This window comes from Streptopelia decaocto, assembly GCF_964273445.1.
Source record: "Streptopelia decaocto genome assembly, chromosome: 6".
Classification (NCBI taxonomy): Eukaryota; Metazoa; Chordata; class Aves; order Columbiformes; family Columbidae; genus Streptopelia; species Streptopelia decaocto.
In genome coordinates this window covers 57,390,177-57,404,491 of record NC_138660.1, presented here as the reverse complement: position 1 = coordinate 57,404,491, position 14,315 = coordinate 57,390,177, and the positions used below count along the sequence as shown (strand labels likewise).

At 38.5% G+C, this 14,315-nt stretch overlaps 1 protein-coding gene across 4 annotated transcripts in view; it reads left to right on the top strand.

Annotated features, from left to right (window-relative positions):
* MYLK (myosin light chain kinase) overlaps nucleotides 1-14,315 on the top strand; it is a 208,371-nt gene that overhangs the window by 53,965 nt on the left and 140,091 nt on the right. For all 4 annotated transcript variants that reach the window (XM_082056742.1, XM_082056741.1, XM_082056743.1 and 1 more), the window contains exon 2: nucleotides 8,028-8,185. In XM_082056742.1, coding sequence (XP_081912868.1) covers nucleotides 8,028-8,185 — 158 coding nt within the window. The remainder of the gene's footprint in view (nucleotides 1-8,027; nucleotides 8,186-14,315) is intronic.

Genomic DNA, 14,315 nt, shown 5'->3' with positions numbered 1-14,315 from the left:
AGAGTCTCTCGTCCAAATGTTTCACACAAGTCCTTTTAAATCTACAGTCAGCTGGGATTGCCAGGTGATCCTCAGGTATTCTGTGTTGTTAGGTCACTGATGCCACGTGGATCCGAGTTAGAGAGGAAACAGGTTGGAACTTCTCATCTATTGTGTGAGGGTGACCTGAAACAAATATCTTCCTATAGGTTTCTCTGCTACTTGTATCAGTGTATATCCTGAAAGGCAGCACAGCACAGGGAAAATTGTTTTGCTTCCTGAAATATAGGTTAGAAGTTCAAGTCCTGCTGTTCAGTGATCAAGGTCACATCCACACCTAGAATTCACCATGAATTTTGAATAATCTCTGACAGGTGCATGTTTCTATCATGAACAGCAACTTCTACCAGTTATTTTCTGTACTTGTAAAGCATAAGATGTAAGGTGTAAATTAAATACAAAGGTTTATTGGTGAGATGAGGACTGGTGAGATCTCTCTTCCTTCAGATATTATGACAGATGTGTGCTCTGCTTATCTTGAAAATCCTCCTTCAAGGACTATGAAAGGTATTATTAGAAGTTGTTCTTTTATGGGGCCAGCTGCCAATGATGAAATTCAGATTGAGTTTTTTGATTGCAAGCCTTTTCAAGACTGAAGTGTTTGGATTTTGATACATATTCAGTACTAGAAATGACTCTTCAAAGGAAAAGCAGTGTACTGCTGCTTAGTACACTGAAATCCTTTCTGTAGGCCTTGGTCTTGCCCTTTTCTTTTTTCTTTTTTTCTTTTTTAGTTTTTCTTTTCCTTTTTAAATTTTTTTTCTTTATTTATTTTCTTTTTTCTTTTTTTTTTCTTTTTTTTTTATGTTGCTTATGAACTGGAGTCGTAGCAGGTTTTGAAGTCAGATTGAATTACTCTTCCCAATGTGCCACTTTGGAGTTGGCAAGAGCAAGCCCAGCTTGCATCCTATTTGCCATCTGGATTTACCTCTGGCTTCAATTTTCTGCTACAAAATAATTCTTAGGTATGGATATTGTACTGAACCCACCTAATGCATGTCAGATTTAGTTACTCATATTTCTTCCGAGATAACAGATGCAAAGATGTTTCTTGTGGTCTTCCCTGATTTACTGCTTCTTAATCTGATGTTTCAAATTAAACATGCAATGTTATGAGTCTTAAAGTGTCATTGCATTCTTTTAAGACACATGTTCAGCTGCTTTGTAATGGGCATGTTTTTTCTTGAAGTTTAATGCTCAGTGGTTATGGAATAATTGAATAATGTAGCATGTCTGTTTATAATCAAGATGAGTATATGTTATCAAAGGTATACATTAACTTTCTCTTTCATATGTTTTTCTACATTCTTTCTTGTAACTGGCACACCCTTTGCAGCTACTTTAATATATATCAATAAACCATTAAGGTGCAGTTGTGCAAGAGCACATATTGGGGCTCATGTTAAATGTGTTCTGTTGCAGCAACATGACTACTGACAGTAGGTGAAGTTAGATATTGGTACAAATCCAGTGGGCCTGGTATCTTTGAGTACCCCAAACTGCCATGTTAAGTTGAGGAAAATTTGAGAATCCTTACAACTGTCTCTATCCACAAGGAAGTCACATCCTTGCTAGTGATTTGTTTGCTGGGCAGCACAGTGGGCTAGGGAGCACAAGGTTTTCTTTCTCATTTAAAAGAACAAGTAGCAATTACTTTTCCTTAGATGATTTATATATAAAAAAGTTTTTATGACTGCCATCCTTCTTGAGCTCTAATAAACCTATCTTTAAATAATTGTAGGTCACTTAGTATCATCTTGAGTTATTCTTTTATATAAAATCAGGATTAACTTCCTCACCTAGCTATGTGATTGTACCACAGAGACCATTTCAGGTTAAAGCCTATACTTCATTAGTTATGCAAATATAATAAAAGCACCAAATGTATTTATTAGATAAATTCTCTTCTCACTCCTCCCTCTGATCTGCTAAAAATAGCTCAGTTCTCTGTCACACAAACTGTATGACAATATCTTTTTGTCTCTTGTACAGACTTGTCAGCTGAATATTAATTATGGAATTTGTTCTCAGTCACACTGGGTGAGTTACTTTTGCCTATAGGCACTTTACAGTTGCCACTGTTGTGATTTGCTTATTCAACAAAAGCTAATGAACTAAACATCACAGAAGCCCTGAAAGAGTATGTAGGAAGAGCTGTTCTTATTTTTTTTGCAAAGATACCCAAGACATACAGTAGACTAAAAGAAATCTGCCACAAAATGCTTTCATTCTCCTCTAATCTCAAACAGTGCAGCCCAAACTCACAGAAGATATTGCGCAGGGCTACACAAAAAACAATGTAGCTTCATTTCAGAAAGCTCGTACTGTACTTCATAGCTCAAGTTCTATATCACAGTCTCACATGTGTACATCTCCTTTGGAGCTTGACATGATTTCAGTCTTTAAAACAACCCGGAAAATGTTACTGTGCCGGAATGAAACATAGGACCTGCAATAGTGTTTTGTTAAATTGAGCACCTGGAACAGCTTGAACCTGTACTTTCCTTTTTCTGTGTACAAGCAAGATCCTTGCTAATGCAAAGTCTCATGGCTGGCTTGCTGAGTGTGAAATCCAAGGCACTAAAATTATGACATTTGAAGAACTTGCTTACTTCTGAGAAAATCTTTAACATCATGGTCCCAAATGGCATTGTAATTTTATTTGGAATTTTTTTGCTGTCAAGTTAGTAAGCCTAAGCTTTAGCACAAATTGCAATTTGATCTATAATTCCCAGTTGTGTGGGACAGTTATGCGAATGCATATTGTGGGAACATGCCCAGGGATTTTACACGCATGGTGTTGCCAAAACTGAAGCTTGCAAACTTTTTGGAGTTGTGCGTGAAGATTTGGCATCTGATCCTGTGCCTACTGCCCTGTCTAATACCCGCTAGCAAATTTTACTGGGAAAAGGACAGGACATTTAGGGGTCTGGGTTGAAAATGCCTTGAAAATTTTTATGACAAAAGGGCTTTTCTAGAATCTAAGTATGTAGACAACAAGAAAGATGACGAGGATCATTTGTGGATGAAACAACAGAGGAGGAAATCCTAGTTGAGTCAGGTCTGACACAAAAATCTCACTTGCTCCCATTGTGACACATTCTGAGGCTCTGCTTGACCACAACACTCAGCAAAACCTACAAATAGCAGAGCACAGGCACAATAAGATCTGACAGTATGTGGACAGTATCCTATTGTTCCCTTAGAAAAAGGAAAGGTCTGTTTCTCTCATATAACATGGCCAGTTCAAATTATTCCTACTTGCAGCAGCATAATCTTGTTGTTGTTCCTTTTCTAGAGGCCTCTTATAATCACAGCTCTGAAGGAGAAGATGCCCAGCAGAGTGCAGTTGCCATTGCGGGGGCTTACAAGTGCCTCAGTCCTGTTCCAGCTTCCAACCTCTTCCTATCTGCTAAATCTACACACGACTTCATCACCTTTGCTGATCCTCCCTGGTTTATTGATCTCCCTATACGTTGTTTCTTGAGCACTGGTAGCTGACAGAGGCAGGATACTTCCTTATGTGGCCTTGTAGGGCAAGACTGAAAACACAGTCGCAAGTCGTACGACTGCAAAACATCATTTCTGTAGCTCTGTGGAGAATGCATTTGGTTATAGATTTGTATAGAAGTACGGTGACCACATGTTAGGCCTTGTGGTAAAGAAAGAAGTTGTAGGAAAGGAAATAAGGTATGTGAAAAGGGGAAGCTGTCAAGCACGCTTAGAAATGAAAGAAACTCTTTTAAATACTGGAGGTTTCGAAGCATGATGGATAACATTTAGTCCTTAGTAAAACCCTGTTGAATTCAGGGATCTGTGTAAGGGGATAAATTTTGCCTGGTGTTTTAGAATGTGTGTCTTTTTGAAAACACCTCCCTGATTGATTTATTAAAAAAAAGAAAGCTATAATGAGATCCAACTTCCTATAAGTTTATTGTAATTTTATGACTTTTACTAGTTATGCTATTTTTATTATATGTGGTTCTATTAGTGTAGCCTGACTCCCACCCTCTAATACAGTTATCCTCGCAGCATTTCTTTGTGGTAAGGAAGTACAATAATCCCCACTTTACAAATGGGGAGCCACAGCAAAAGAGAGGCTTAGTGATTTGCCTGAGGTCACATAGGCCACCCATTATGGAGCAGGGAATTCAAACAGGACTCTCAAACAACAGACAAATGCTCCAGCCCCTGGGCTCTCCATCCTTTTGCTCCTGTTTTTAAAGAGCTCAAAAGGTTCCATCCAGATTTCAGAGACGGTTCAAAGGTTATTGAAGGCAGTCTGTGTAAAATAACAGAATAGCTGGACCGAGTGAAAATGTGCTGCTTAGGTGCAGAGTTGCACTATGAGTGAGTCAAATAGAGGTTTTTCACCTGGCAGCTCTGGTTCCCTACAGTGGTTCCCTACAGCTGCACAAACTTGCTCTCTCATATGCACACACACGCCCCTCTGCAACTCGTTTTTATTCTGCCTCCTTTGGTAAAAGGAAATTAGTATAATTAAATGGTTATGTAGGAAGTTGAGGGTAAGTATTTGCTTATAAAATAAGTAGAGGAGAAAAAAATATGAGGTGGATTTCTTGGTGTCTGCCTTTTGGGGTTTATTTTTGTGTATTGAGGGACAGAGATTTGGTCCCAGTAGAAAATGTTTGAAACACATTAGTCTGCTTCGGTATTAGAAAGATTAGAGGGCACACTGTGAGAATTTGTAAGGATTTATGTGCTTCTAAGAAAGGATTAAGAATAAAAAAAATCCAGATTAGAAATGCTGTCTAACCACATCACTGCTCTACAAGCCAACATTTGCATGGTGGTTTTCTTTTATGTTTAATGCTGCAATGTTTGTATTGCAACTTCAGTTACAGTTGGTTTTCTTTAAAGACCATAGTCTAGGTGTGCACAGCATGTGAAAAGTTGTGACTTCATGTAGCATCCTTGAAATCTCATTCAGCAGCAAGCTCAAAATAACTAAAAAAAATAATAAAATTTAGTGATAGACTCATTCTAGAAAGTTTCTTAAATGGAAAAGAAAAAAGAACATCAGATACATTCCATAACTTCTAAGTGTCTGTTTTCTTCCTGCCTATCAAATTTTAAGCTTGAACAAGTTTGTGTGTTTTTTTTTTTTTTTCCTGGAACATAATTTCTTTAACGTATTTGGACATAATAGTTCCATAGTAACACCAGACTGCACAACATGGAATTATTTGTTTGGGAACGTAATTGTTAAACATCCTCTAAGCTAAAAAACAAAACCAAAGAACTTACTAATTATTTACTAAAAGCATCTTCAGCATACATAGCTAATTAAATTCAGACTACTAAGTGTGGATGATTAGAGGCTTATGTTGCTAGAAAACTGCATGTGCTGACTTGAGTTAATAATCATTTGTAAAGTCAGTCCTGTTCAGACACTTTATTTAGGAAAACATAAATCCATGCAAGATGTGTGCTGTTACTTTATTTTATACTTTACATTCTCGCTCTATTAGACATCAGTTTGTTGACAGTTTTTGACATCTTGCCAACATGCAATAGAAACACAACCTGGCCAGTAAGAGCGGCTGTCTTAGTTTCTTAGTTTTCAGGATTTTAAAAAATTTCTACTTCCTCCCCCTACCCTTTGGGTTTTTTTCCCCTTCTGTTTCATTTTGTGTAGAGTTTGATCAAATAGGCAGAGAAATCAGTGGAAATAGGATGTTGGGCTCTAGATCAGTCTTTTCTTCAAGGGATGTTTCCCAGCCACAGGACTTCTCACTGAATGCAGTGTGGACACCCCTGAGCCCAGTGATGCCTGGAGGATCAGGGTGTGTTGGATATGGTCCATTTTCCAGGCACGTGCCGGTGCCTCTGTTTCAAGTACTTGGTGAACTTGATCTTGTAGCATAGCCAGTGTGGAGGTTTCTATGTGTGAGCAGGTGAGGTGCCCAACAAGTTCCTTAAAGTTGCCCGGCATCAGCAGCGCATGGTACCTAAGGATGGATACTGGTGTGTCTGCAGTGCGTACAGTTTTCTTTCTTGCTTGTGTCAGCCATTGAAATAGCATTGACCAAAAGGGAGTTCCTTTTGCATGGATGAATATCCAGTTTGAGTTAGATTCTGGATGTTGGTTGTTGGGCTTTTTTGTTTTGTTATTGATTTTGCAACTCCTACAATATTATTTTTAAAACAAAATTTAGGGGGTTATGTGGTTTTTTTTATGATGTTTTGGCTTTGTAAACTCTGCAAAGTTGGTACAGATGTGCGTGGAAGGATAGGTTTATTACTCTCTTATGGAATCAAATGCATCACTGTGTCTTCAGATTGGAGAAGGTTTTCATAGCATCTGTATTATACCTGTCATGTTATTGTCACTACTGTCACTACTGAAAATTTTACTGCAGGCTTGTGTTGGCAGACTGATTTGTTAGCTAAGAGTTTCACAGCTAGAGAGACATTGCAGATTTTGGCATTTATTTGCAATGGAAAGGTGTAGCTTAGCAGAGGAAAATAACATGTTGGAAGAAAAACTGAAGATTGAGTTGTTAGTTGAGCGTGTTGAAAAGTGAAGATCATCTGTGGAAAAGAGAAATTCAGGGAAGCACTTTGAGAAAGAGGACAAAGGAAAAGGCATTTAGGCCAATTCAGAATAGGTAAGCAGATACAAAATTATCAATGTCATATACTAAAAGTGACTAAAGATTGTTGTTGATATTCATGGAAATTTGAGATTTGAAAAATATTTGTTCTTAATCTGTAAAAAAATGTAAGTTTTAAAAATGTGCTGGCAAACATGGACTCAGTATGCACTAGTTTACAGCTATGTAATTTATTGAAAAGCTGCTGGATAAACTTTGGGTTTAGCTGAGTGGAGAACTAAGCTTACAGTCTTCTCCTTAATGAAAGAATAATTTAATTAAAAGGATAATTGTCTCACTTTTGGGGGCAAACGGTTTTTCATTGCAGTGGCTACAGCTGTGAGAGACTTTCTTTGTCTGTTTATGGCGCTAAGTACATTTGTTAGAAAAGAAGCAAGTCTTCAATTTTAATCCCTTGTCTCTGGAATACAATCAGTTTCTTTTTTTATTTAAATTATGTTTCCATATGGTTCTTTGATAAGTTAATGTCCAAAGATAATTTGTTTTTGTGGGTTTTTTTCCTGCTTGTGTTTTAAAGAGGTGGTTATACTGGAAAGACTTAGCTGTGCTCTCAGGTGACTGGATGTCAATACAAAAATTCACTGCAAGATTAATTACAGTGTAAATTAAAACAGAATCTCTCAGTTTTAATCCACTGCATCATGGTTAAGGAAATCCTTCATATAGTCAGAAATAGCGGGACCCTAGTTGAATTTATTTTTCTCTTGTTCAATTTGAAATTTCCATGCTGATTTACTAGTCTATGTACTGTAGAAAGATTTGCAGTAGAGGCTTGGAATTTCTGCAAAAGTATTTGTTATGTACTAGCAGTGCTTTAGAGGGAGATATCCAGATATTTCTTAAGATCTTAAAAGCATGGTATGAAAAATCAGATTTTCCACATTCCCTCTTGCAACTTAAATCCAGTGCAAACAGAGGTCTCTTTATTTCATAACCACTTGTTTAACATTGGCTCTACTTTTGAGACTTATTGATTTTGGTGTATTCCAGGCCAGGAAAATCAAAGTCACGTTGTGAAAATATCCTCCTGAAATAAGTTATTACAATTTAATACAGTTGTAAAGGGTGACTTTTTGGTTAAGGCTCTGGCCTGGGACTTGAGAGTTCAAACTGAGTTCAGCTCAAGGCTGTGACCCTGACCACAACTGTAGGCTCACCAGGCAACCTTCCTGGGTCTCGGTTCCCCACCAAGAAAATAGCACGCTTTACCTTAGGCTGAATACTCTTACTATGTATATCAATAGGGCAGACATATAGAAAAATGTGCTCCTGATCTGATTCTAAGCTGCACTGAAATGTAAGTAACTAATCATTGTAACTTTTACTTTACCACTTGTTTCTCTTTTACAGTCCACATCATGGGGGATGTGAAACTGGTGACATCTACTCGAGTCTCCAAAACCTCCCTGACACTCAGCCCCCCTGTCCCTGCCGAAGCACCAGCATTTACTCTTCCTCCTCGGAACATCCGCGTGCAGCTGGGAACCACCGCAAGGTTTGAGGGAAAGGTAAGAAACGGAGATGATTAAGGGCTTTTTCATTTGGTTTTGCCCTTTTCTGAAGCTGTCTAGTAGGCTGCAAAGACATTGAAATTACCTCTGCAATATGGGACCTTTACTCAAGAAGAATACACCAGGGTTTGCCCTCCTGAGGGGGCAGGAACATTACAGGTCTCTCTCTGAGGAGAGTGTTGCAAAAACCTGAGGATGTACAAAGTATAACCTAGTTGAGCATGCCAGGCAATGAGCTTAGTATCAGTGGGTAACTACCTCAAGAGCTGTCTTTAATCAGAGAGTACGTATTCTCCTATTGCGTATTTATTTCCCTGCATCCCAAATCTGCCCGTTTGTGAAGCTTCATAAGTAACCCAAATCTGTGCTTCAGCATCTGTTTCCTAATAGTCAAGCTAGGATTCTGTAAAGAGAGTTGTGATGGTTTTGTATCTGTACCACCTCCCATACTTCTCCCTGATCTGAAAGCAAAAAGAACATTTTCAGAGGAAAGATGGGTTGATTCAAGGTATTTTGTTAACCGAAAGGGTTTAAAAGGATGTATAGTGGTGTATGTATCTCAGGTTCTCCCCTTCCTCTCATGCCTGGGACACTGAATTGTCCTTACTGGCATCCATATTTCTTTCATGCTTCAGTCCTGGTATGATTTCTTCCTTGTTTCAGCTATTTTCCTTTCTCCTTCCTTAACCCCAGTCTTTTTCCTGGAATTTTTCCTCTCAGCTTCCTTCTGCTTGTATCACACTCTGATTGCATGCTGACAGCTGTATCATCACACTGACCACACTGTAAATCTTTGAAGTGGTGGGACTTGTCTGACAGAAGCAGGAAACTGCAACTTTACTGTAACAAAAGCAAGGGCTAGAAGGAATTTGGGAAATTCCTAACTTCTGAAACTCAAACAGAAGGCCAATAGAGGGCATTTGATATTTATTTGTTTTTGCAAGAGCAGGCCAGGAACTGGGATCTTACAACAGGAACTGGGTAGAAAAACAATTTTTGGAGTATATAACTTTTTAAGTGCAAAACCAAAACTCAACTCAGAAGTAGTTCTTGGATTTGACTTTTTGGCAATTTTCAGAGGAAGCAGATAATTTCAATGAAAGTTTTTAAACCAAAGAACAGGTTTATTATCAAACCTTTAGAAAAGTTCTGGTTTGTTTTTTTTGTTAGCTTAATTTTATTGTGATTTTTAAGGCAGCAGCCAGAAACTATCTGTGTGCCTGACATTGGCCAGTCCCACTGAGCATTCTGTTTCTTACTGGTTTTATCTTTTTTTCTTTTCCCTCTCATTATTTCACCTTCCTTTGTTGTAGACAGTGGAAAAATGACAACGTGTTGCTACTTTATGGATGTGACACTTACATACAATACTATTTTAACTCTGGCTGGTTCTTCCAGACAACACTGCAACTGGCAATAGCAGTACAGTGAAATCAAAGTTGAAGCGTGTGATGTTGCTAAGATTTGTTTTTATGATTCCGTGTTTCCTAATTAAAAGCTCAAGCGGGATATTTCCAATTTTCAGTTCACTCTTCAAACTTTTTCTTATTAGTCACGTGGAAGCAATTGTAAAATTGCTGGAGTGTTACCAGCGCTTTGCATTCTTTTCAGATCTGGTTTTAAAGTGTTAATTTTTCAAGGATAACTATCTCTTTTTAAAATTTGCTTTGAAGCCTGGAATGGTAAAGGGGGGGGGGGGGGTGTGCGCCTTGGAAAAAAAATACACAAACTCAATACTAATCAAACTGACAGGCTTAAGTTCCTTGAAGGAATGAAATTTTGACTGAAGTCCTCATTTGAACCTACTTGATGAAAATCTAAATTCCAGTTCTGCCTATTTGGTATACGAGCGTGACTGAAACCTTTAATTTTCCATCCTTAAAATGGGGATGATAATATACTAGTTGCATGCATGCCATATAGCTGAAATAAATCTTCAGTGCTCTAAGTGCTTTTTAGAGTGTCAAACATTAAGAGCACAGCTCCACTCAAATACATGTGAGATCTGCAATTACTTTGTGGTGAGTAGCCTGCCTTAATGGTTTGGCAAACCAAGATTACACAGTTACGGCCACTGTCTTTGACACTTCAGCCTCTTGCTATGCATGGAGCATTGCCTGGTTTTTGTTCAGTGCAGCTTGCTGCCCTGAAGGAGCTTTGTTTTACCTTTCAGGTAACACAAGTGTGAAGAAATATAGGACAGCTGAGACATGAAACAGTCAATCTTTATCATTATGAATCAGTTCCAAATCTCCTGGAATCCACCCTAGCTGTTACTGGGGGCAGGGGGAGTAGGGAGAACAAGCTACATTATAATAATTGGATACAGAGAGTAATGGAGCACAGCATGTTCTTCTTATTATCTTATGCAAGAAAAATTAATTTTAAAATTACAATACCAACTATTAAAATGAGTCTGTGTGATCAGTTGTTTATAATTTAACACAGTTGGGGAGATTGTGTTTGGTTCTGCTTTTTATTAGTATGTTGTTTGTGCTCCTAGTCTAGTAACATGAGCAGGGTGAGGGTGCATGCAACGGTACAGTTTGAAAGATTCTGTCACTTAATCACTGCAGAACTACAAGATTGCAGCCCGAGGGGCTTGTATCATTCGGCTCCATCTTCAGCTGGTTAGTACAAGGCTGTTTCTTCTGTCACTTGAATGTTCCAGAGGTTCAGAAGGACAGTGGACCTGTTCAGAAGGACAATCTTAATAAACACAATTTATTAAGAATTAGTAATAAAAGTAGCTACTGAACTTATCTAGGTTTTTCTGTCCTGGGAAATAGGCTACAGATGTCACGATGGGTTGTTGCTGATATTCTTGCTTCATCACACAGTATAAATATTAAACTAGACTTAGGCTAAAGAAAAATAAAAAAAATTTAAAATGGCTAGACAGGAGATTTTCTTCAAAGAGCTCCTTCGCAGTGGAATTTCTTATCAGAAAGAACAAACATTTTGAGAGTCCAAGACAGGATATAAACCTGATATTTTGATGATCCTGTATTCTCATTAATTTACAAGGAAGAGAAGACGCCAGAGTCAAACTTGTTGCTTTTCTTTCCAGCAGCATGTAAGATAAGTTGTGTGAAATGGCAATTCAATCGAGGAGAGTGCAGAAAATGAGAAATAGCACAAATGTAAGAAAATTGAGGTAAAAAGGAACTGGAGTTGCTATTAACAATATTTTTTTTTTTCTGTTCCTCCCACTGTCACGCTGGTTTTCTTACTAAAATATCAGTGAGTTTACCTTTATCTGACTGCAGTTCTCAGTTGTCCAATGTGGCCTCAGTATAAAAAGTTAGCTCATCATCTTTGAAGTGTATGAGGAAGATTTTGGCCTGGAGCACAGCCTGAGGGGTGGAACCCCTTAGTAAGGCAAAGGCAAGGTTACCTTCCCTAGATGCTCCCCAAATGTCTGCTGTTCATCAGTCAGTTGCTGAGGTGATTTTCAGGGAAACCATCCCAGATCATTCTGAAATTGTGTTGTAGGTTCTCAGCTTGTTAGGAAGTGACTGATGGGCTGTTCTTCAACTGCACATCATGTGTGAGGTGGACAGGTCAGAATAGTAATCTTCTGCCTTGTGCCAAGACATTGTAACTTGTCTGTCAGATACAATTGGAAAAGGAAAGCAGGCCAGTGTTACCAGGCTTTGTTTTAAACTGTTTGTTTCTCCATTGTATTAATCACTGGAATATTTATCATTGTTTTGCAACATTAAATTGGCATTGTATATTTTCCTTTCTAATTCAACTGAACATCACTGGATTTTGCAATACTCAATGGCATACTAATGAAGGAGATTAATTTCTTTGTAGCAAATATCATGGGGGTTTCTGTGTCAAGTGTCACATGAGAGGACATGGAAATTATTTACAACAATAGCATCTGAATAAGCATCTGTAAATTATTAGGCAAGGTGGTATTTTGATGCTGTTGATAATATTTTATTAATTCATAATCCAAGCATGGTATCCTATCAAAGTCTTTCAAATTTTGAATGTTCCTAAATTTTATTTTGCAGAACTGTGCAGGATACTTCAGTCACAACGTAGAACATGTTAATATGCTGACCTACGAGTACATATCTAGTTTAAAATTTAATTTGTTTGTCTCTCTCACTCCCATGCTCAGCTGCACTATTCTACAGTAAAAGTTCAAAATGCCATAGTAGATCAATATGGAAACTCCAGGTTCAGTGACTTTGGGACATAAGACAAGCTTCAGTCTAAACCCCATTGTTTTTGAGAAGACTCAGTCCTTCATATTTAGATATTTGACTCCTAAATCTTAGACAATTTCATTTATCCAGCTCAAAGTTCCCACTGTAACTGGAAGTTCCATTGTAAAACCTAGCAGTTATTGAAATGTTAGCTGACTCCACTCTGCATCCACTTATAACCACAGCTTAAGTGTTGCTCTCAGCCTGAATTGGCTCCAGTTAAGCTTTTGCTTGGGTTTGTGAACCTTGCCATGTGTGGATTAAGATGGTATACTAATCCTCTGGTTCTGTTTCTGTTCTGTCTGGGAAGTCTTGAAAGCAGGCTGGCTTTCTGTGGCAGAAGAAGCCCGACACTGGAACCATGAAGTGCTGGTGGTATGTGTAGTGTAGGTGAATCGAGCAGCAGGAAGGGCTGACCCCAGCAGGGCTCTGCACTGTGACTGCCAACCTAAGGAGTCAGTAAATGTTGGTGCTTTCATCCCTGTTTCCCTAGTCCATGTTAACTTCTGTACAGAAAGATTTGTTAAGGCCTATTGAGATTTACTGAGGTTTCTGCAGCAAACTGATGGAGAAGCTGAGAACAAAAGATTAGAATCTTTGCCGTTCTCTAACCGCTGATCCACATTTTCTTGATCCTTCCCTCCCTATTTTAAGCTTTGGGTTCTGGAACCAATAAAATAGTCTGCAGCAGGGTTGCTTTAAAAAAAAAAAAAAAAAAAAAAAAGGTGGTTGCCCAAACCATTTGTAGTTGATAACTATGTGATCAGCTGCCCACACATAATTTTGCCACACTTAAATAGCAATAGGCTCACATCAAAAATATAGCATGAACACTTCTGGTTCTTTACTGTAATGTCGCTGAGTGTCAAGCAGTGAAAAATGACATGTCAAAGGACCGTCAGTTTCCAACAAACCTTTCCCTGTCCAGAGTGATATTAACCTCTGCATTTGATTGTGGCAAGCAGTTAATTCAACCTGCTTTGGCTGCACACATGTATAACTTTTGAGGGTAATATTGGTGGTTATTAATTTTATGAGCCTCAAAAATACTTGTGCTACAGCTCTGCTAGAGAGGAACAGCCAAATGTCGTGCTACAGACTGCAGACTGATTGCCTAGGGGTCAGGAAAGAATTTTTCTCCTTGGATAGAGCATTGCATAATTGGCAACAGTGCAGTACAAGTTGTTTTTCTGTTTCATGTGAACCATCATACATGGTTGATTGCCAGAACCAAGATATCAAACTACTAAATCTAGTCTGGTATTCTAATCCCAGGGAGCTTGATTTCATGGATTCACATGTAGTTCATAGTCTGAGTAGATGTTGGGGTACTTAGTTCAGCTGCCCAGTCAACAGTTACTGTTCTGCTCTTTCCCTTCCATTCCTCTCCAGGTAATGGAGCTGGATGGTCAATTTTAAGGCAAGCTAGGTCCATGTCAAATCCTGCCCCCAGTTAAGGTGCTTTCTGGTTCTCCTTCTATCACCCTGCTGTTTCAACACCCTGTCTGTATCCGTTCATATCAGTTAAGTCCAGTGATGTGCATCGATTTGCCATCTTCTCAGCTGCTTTTGCTGCTGCTGGTTGCACAGGTACTCTCTGAAATATCATGCCTTAGAAACTGAGACAAGGCAATGAGAAACAAGAGACTGTGGGAATATTGACAGTGATTCTGCCATCTGTTCTGAGAGAGAGGAGACCCATATATGTGGTGTGTTAAGATATAAAGAGTAGGGAAGCATTAAAAGAAGCATCAAAGGGAACGCTGCCACAGCATTTGTAAATCCTATCAGCTATCTGCTAATAGGAAAACCAAGATCTAACCAATTTGTTTTACTGTGGCTGCTGCACTAGCTTTGCATGGCAAAACCTTTGTTATCCTTCCTTTGCTTTGGACTTCAAG